This window comes from Kryptolebias marmoratus, linkage group LG1, assembly GCF_001649575.2.
Source record: "Kryptolebias marmoratus isolate JLee-2015 linkage group LG1, ASM164957v2, whole genome shotgun sequence".
Lineage (NCBI taxonomy): Eukaryota > Metazoa > Chordata > Actinopteri > Cyprinodontiformes > Rivulidae > Kryptolebias > Kryptolebias marmoratus.
Genome location: NC_051430.1, coordinates 24,954,323 through 24,960,757, shown reverse-complemented (window position 1 = coordinate 24,960,757; position 6,435 = coordinate 24,954,323). Strand labels below are relative to the sequence as shown.

General features: G+C 41.8%; 1 protein-coding gene across 1 annotated transcript in view; it reads right to left on the bottom strand.

The window, feature by feature from the left end:
* Nucleotides 1-5,914, bottom strand: part of fgf10b (fibroblast growth factor 10b) — an 8,201-nt gene extending 2,287 nt beyond the window's left edge. Inside the window, exon 1 of the mRNA XM_017412261.3 lies at nucleotides 4,641-5,914. Within this exon, the coding sequence (XP_017267750.1) occupies nucleotides 4,641-5,100 (460 nt within the window). The 5' untranslated portion in view covers nucleotides 5,101-5,914. The remainder of the gene's footprint in view (nucleotides 1-4,640) is intronic.
* Between the last annotated feature and the right edge of the window lie 521 nt (nucleotides 5,915-6,435).

The window sequence follows — 6,435 nt, the reverse complement described above, 5'->3', positions numbered from 1 at the left end:
CCCACCAAAAAAAAAAAAAAAGAACAATCCTCCTCTTAAATATACAGCAGCTTTCTTTCCTTGTCCGTGAGGTCTTGACTGTATTGATTTCTAGTTCAAAAGGTAGCACCTCGGGGCTGTGGAGGTCTGAAGCTGCAAGGCGGTGGTGGGGATGGTGATACAACGGCCATTGAAGATCTGAGAGGAGCTGGTTTCTGTAAGGGATCGGATGTCAGGTATGGAGTGAGGATGTAAGACAATCTATGGCAGTCCCTGGCTACTCTGTAAACATGGGAGGGATGAAAGGAAGGAGAACAGAGGAGGACAGAGGAGCCATGACAGTGAGACTGGGGGTGGAGTGAGGATTAGAAAGGCTGTAATGATCACTGATCAAAGTCAGCCACCGGAGGCAGGGGCGAGACAGGTTGTATATACACACATGCACACGCGCACACACGGACGCACACGCACACAACACACACACATACAATGATGCAGCAGGTGAATGTGCATTTATGCTCAGCTTGAAAACTTGCTGAGAGATTAAAAAAAATCTCTGTTTGCTGATGAATGTCTTAAAGCTCAGCTTGGTTTACAAATCCACATCCCAAAAAGTTGGGACATTGTAGAAAATGTAAAAAAAAAAAGAACAGAATGCAATGATTTGCAAATCTCATAAATCCATAACTTATTCAAAATGGAACATAATAAACATATCAAATGCTGAAACTAAAAATGGGTACTGTTTGAAAAAAAAATTGAAATTTTATGGCAGCAACACATCTCAAAAATTGGGACAGGACCATGTTTCCCACTGTGACGCATCCCCTCTTCTTTTAACAATAGGCTGTAAACATGTAGGAACTGAGGAGAGCAGCTGCTGGAGGTTTTGGAGGGGATGTTGTTCCATCTTGTCTGTTGTAGGATTCTAGCTGTTCAGCAGTCTGGGTCTTCTTTGCTGGATGGGAGCAGATGTTGTTCTAAAACCTGTATATACTGTTCTGCATCGATGATGCCTTTCCAGATGTGTAAGCTGCCCGTACCAGAATAACTAATGCCCCACCATACCATCAGAGAGGCAGACCTCTGAACTGTGGGCTGATAACAGGCTCAATGGGCCCTCTGCTCTTTAATACGGAAAATGTTGTGTCTGTGGCTTCTGAAAAGGTTTTTAAATTTTAGTTCATCTGACTACAAAACAGATTTTCACTTTGCCTCATTTTATTTTTGGCTCGGTGTTTTTGGTTAGTGTTCACATATGGCTTCTTCTTTGTATGATAGAGCTTTTAACCAGCACAGAGATTTTTCCAGATTTTTAATTTATTTTTTTAGATGACATTATCAACTGTAAATAATGAGATATTCAAGGTTTTCCCAATTCTCCTTTCAGGAACATAATTCTGAAATTGTTCCACTAATTTTAGACGCAGCTTTTGCAAATGGGTGAACAACTGCTCATTATTACTTCTGAGAGATTCAGCCTCTCTAAAATGCTCTGTCCTCCCTGTCCTCTTTCTGATCTGCATCCAATCAACGCAGTTCATTTCAAAATTCTCCTCCAACTGTTTCTTATTGTTCAACTTACTTTTACAGCCTTTTGTCCCAACATTTTGAGATGTGTTGCTGCCATCAAACTCAAAATTACCTTTGTTTTGTTTTAAAATTTGGTACTAATGCAGTTGTTCAGATGGTGAGTAAATTAGCTTATGGCTGCAAGGATGAACAGATAAAAAAGGCAAAACTGAAAATAATAATTTAAATATAATACAAATTTTAAAAAATTGTGCTTTATCTGGGTTACATTTTGCATACTACACATCTAAAATGTTGCCTTAAGTGAACCAGCCAAGTGTTCGGCTGTTTACAAAGAGAGACAGCATTTTTTTCCCCTCCTCTTTGAATTCTTGTTGTTTTTTCCTATAATGTGTGGCTTATTTGACATGCTCTGTTTGGAGTTAGAAAGAATTTAAAGGTGGTTTTTCCACTGTGGGATGCCAAAGGGGGAAAAAAAAAACTTGCACTTTGCAGTATTATTGTTTCTCACTCCCAGTTTGGCTCTGGTCTGCACAGATAAAAACAGATAAGTTAGAATATGAGATTTTATTGTTACCATCTCCATGTACTAAAATAGAGCAGAATGAGTTCTAAATCAGGATATAGTGTACTAACAGTTGATAAAGACCGTGCTGTTTATACAGACAGGAGATTCAGCCTGGAAAGTTTCACATCTCCCTCCTCAGGCTTCCATATAAGAGCAGCGTGTTTGCTTTGCAGGCTCAAGGCTTTGACTAAATAAGATCGATTACACAGGGATTCACAAATTCACATTCTTACAGCTAAAATAAAACATCTCTTGAGCTGGTTCAAGAAGTGCCTGAAACATATGTCCTGCATCACATGGGTACACACAATCCTGACAGCACACCACCATCAGTTATCAGCCAAACACCTTTTCCACCGAGCTTACTTGACTGAGTCTTATTTGGCAAAATTTCACTCGTTACACAAAGTTGCAAGTTGCCTCTGAATTTAAAAGAGCTCAGCTGTGATTCATAGATATTTTAATTGCGCACTCAAACCGCGCAGATAGCTACTTAGCTGACTTTGGGATAATCTCCCTCCTTTTCTCGCTGCCTTTCTGTAACCTCAGCACAGGCCCCTGGCGGGTTGAAAAGCCATGTGGGACAGTTTTACACAGGCATCCCCATAAATCTGTGGGAGGCTGTATACTGGCTCTGTAACAGACAGTGAGCTGGGTCTTTGCGAGGCCAAACGCAGCACTCAAAACGTGATTTTGTATATCTAATTCAGCTCTTAAAGAAATTGCAAGAATCACACAATATTATTTATAATGAGCTTTAAATGAAGTATTTTTCATTGGAATATGCAAGTCAGAAAATATAGGCAGTTCTCAGAAAAAAAAAAGATATTTTGTCACTTCAAGGGACCATGAGGGGTCCACAAAGGATGCCAAATCTGGGATCATGTCTAGCCCCAGGGGCCAGAGCAAAGACTGAAGCTGCTGTTGTGTAGTATTCTTTACCATGTGAAACTGATATGAGGGCTCAGAATCCACACACAGTGTCCCCAGACCCCCTCAGGACACAGCTTTTTCATGGCACCACCACTGATACTGAAGATGCATGGCTTTGATGTGGCCACAATGATGTTCAGTCAGGTCATTCATGAACTTGTACCTCTAGAGAATCTCCTTTTTACCTCCCCTCCCTGCCGTTCAATCCACAGCAAACTCTACTAACTTTAAAAAAAAACAATATATTGAGTCAGTAAAAAGAAGACAGAGGAGTAAATCACCCTCCAAACAAGCATAAACTTTTAGGTTGAATTCACACTACCACTGTTTCAATAAACTGAGCCAGACTTCCTCGCTCTACTTCGGTTTTACGACTTGAAAGAAACTGCTAACAAAGGTGGCAGTAAAGGCATCACTTTGTAACATGGTCAGGAAATAAAGCTTCTTCTGTCATGACCTTGTCCAAACAAACATCTCCCCTAACATTCTGCTTCCCCGTGCCACTTCCCTCAAGTCACTTTGATTGAATGCGTGGTTTGGCTCTCCCAAGAGGAGCATTAAAGCCGCACTATATGAGTTTGGGAAACCAAGAAAACGAGCAAAAGACGAAGCATGCAACAATGAAGGAGATGTATAAATTACGTGCATGTGTTCAGAATAAGCGAGCACGTGTTGGCTACTATATGATCACACACCCACTGGAGCATGTGCGAGCCTGCATGGCGGCTGGTGGGCACACACACGTAGCTCGCTGGCTAACAAATGGGAATGCTATTTTGCTGACTGATACGGTGAAACAAACAACATGTAATCACTTAAAGACACGTTTCTCTGAGTGTAAACGTCAAACAAACGTCTGAACTGGGGCTGAAGGGATGCAATTTGCTGAAATGCGGGCTGGCAGAGGGATAATCTGAGTGGGAGAGTGATGGAGAAGCAAAAAGAGAAGCAGAAATGGGCCTGAAAGTATCAATGAGGCTGACATTCATATAGACACCCCCCCTCTCTGTCCTGCTCCAGCCCTGTTTTTCTTTTGCTGTTATCAGCTTTGTTTACCCTGGGCTGTGAAGACTGCCTGATAATGGCTGAGTTATCTGCTCCTGCTCCTTTTTAAACCATCTGAGAGCTACCATCATTGTGCTGAGTGTTTGGACAGGAGAGATATCGGTCAGATGTCTGGTTTAAAACAAAAGAACAACCCAAATCCAAATTCTTCTTCCAAACTACCAACCAAACGAGCAGGAAGGTGGGCTATTTTCATTTATAGTTACTTCAGAGCATATTTAGATCTAGATTTATGGCATTTTTTTGTCAAAAATGGATTTTTGAGCACATATAATCAAATACAAAAACTAAAAAACTAACTTTAAAATGGTGAGCTGACTTGCAGCAATCAACAAAAACTATTTTTATTTATTTATATATTTTTTTTATTTTCTGATCCTAATTAAAGAGCAGAAGTGGGTTTTTTTAGTTTTTAAAAGAGACAAGTTTCCTCTGGCAGTTACAAAAGGAAAATCTAACAGACTGCAGAATTTTTATCCAGGTAACCCTAATAAATCATTTTTTTTAGAATCCAGTTCCCTAATTTTTGTTTATTTTTACACATTTATCCAGAGTTACTTACTGAGGGGGTCATCCTTGCTCTTGGTTCCATTGACTTGTCCATTCCTATCAATCCTCAGGAAAAACTTCTGGAAAGAGAAGAGTTTTCTCCTCCGTATATCCCCCTGTAGGTGGTTGTAGCTGCGCACATGCCTGCCCTGCAGTCCTCCGGCCCGACCCGGGGGGCTCCTGGTGGCCCTGGGTCTAGAGATTGACTCAGACCCTGAAAGGTTCAGCGGAGCCTCAAATGTTGGCAGGTTAGCGGGCCTCAGTCTGTCTCTGCGGGGCTGATGGCTGGCAGCCTCAGGTAGGGACAGCGAGAAAACCACAAGCGTGAGCAGGACAGGGAAAGACGGCGAGGAAAGCAGTGTTGATGACCTTAGTCTGAAGCTGGCCCCAGAGCCAAAACGAGCTCCTGAGCCAGACCAGGAGCAGAACGAGGCAAAGGCAGCCTTACTCCTTCCAGCAGCCCATCTGATCATGGTAGTGTGCTGTGAGGAGGACTAGAGGCAGCCTCAGAGCCTGGGACATGCTGCTGGGGGTGAGGAGAGACTATGAGGGCAGGGAGGGGAGCCCTCCACAGTCCAGACTGGGTGAGATGGTCCCCCTGCAGAGTCCAAATTGTTCAGCACTTGCGTGAAATCTTAGGATATCCTTCTGAGTTAGTTTTGATTGTGTAATATCTGCTCAACAAGTCAAGTCTTCACGGGAGGAGACCTAAAGCACATTTCAGTAACAAATCTCTTTTCCTTGTGGTTTTTTTTGTCCTTTCTAGATTGATAGTAATCTTTAAATTATTGTTCTTGACTCCAAAAGTGATTCTTGTATTTCCAGGCAATTTATGGATAAAAAATGAAAAAATATGTCCAAAAAAAAGAACTTCAAATAGGAGAAAGTACTGATATCCAAGTAGTCTGACAAAAAAACTGATTTAAATCTCCAGTTCCTGTGAGATAAATATAACACCACTCAGCATCAACCTGTTTAAAAGCTGTTAGACTCCAAATGTGCACAAAAGCATTTTCAGATTTTACTGAGGAGCAAAACCCGGATTCAAGACGTTAAACAGGAACATTGGATAATTTAGGCGCATGTCAGGCAATCCATCTGTCCCTTTCGGTTGTCCTGCTCCTCCTGCTTTTTTTTCCTCATCTCTGTTCCCCTCCTCTTCCAAATGACTCCACCTTCATGCAGCGACAGCGTCTGGAGGTCTCAGGGTTTGAGCCAGGGCTGTTCGTGTCCCTTTCCTTGATTTGAGAATTCCTCACCTGCAGAGTGATCACAGAAAACAACTGTGTGTGGCTGAGTGGAGCTGCTTAAAGTTACTTGATCCCTCCCTCCTTTACTCAATTTCCCCTCTCACATATGGGAGCAAGTACTGCTCTGCATGTGTGTGTGTGCGTGTGCGTGTGTGTGCTGACATACAAACAAATCTAACTTATGAGAGTAGGCGAGAGGTGGTGACAAGGTTTATCTTTGTAGAAGCTGCAGGGCAGGAAGAAGCAGCCTGATAGGACCTGATCTGTCCCTACCTCTTCTGATTGCAATGATTGCTGTATTGATTAACTCCTTTTGTGTTTTTGAGTATAAATGATTGAAAAACAAGACTTCCACTTAAAAAAACAACAACTTGCAATTCTATATGCCCATGGCTGAGTGTGAAGAGGACAAGCATTACAAATTGAAACTGATTCATTAAGACGTAATAATCAACATAAGTTATCTCTGTAGATAAAAATCATACTAAGTTACTGCTGCTGCTTCAAGTCTGGATGCTGTTTTATCACTCCCATCTTTGCCAAGGCCTCTCTTTTTTC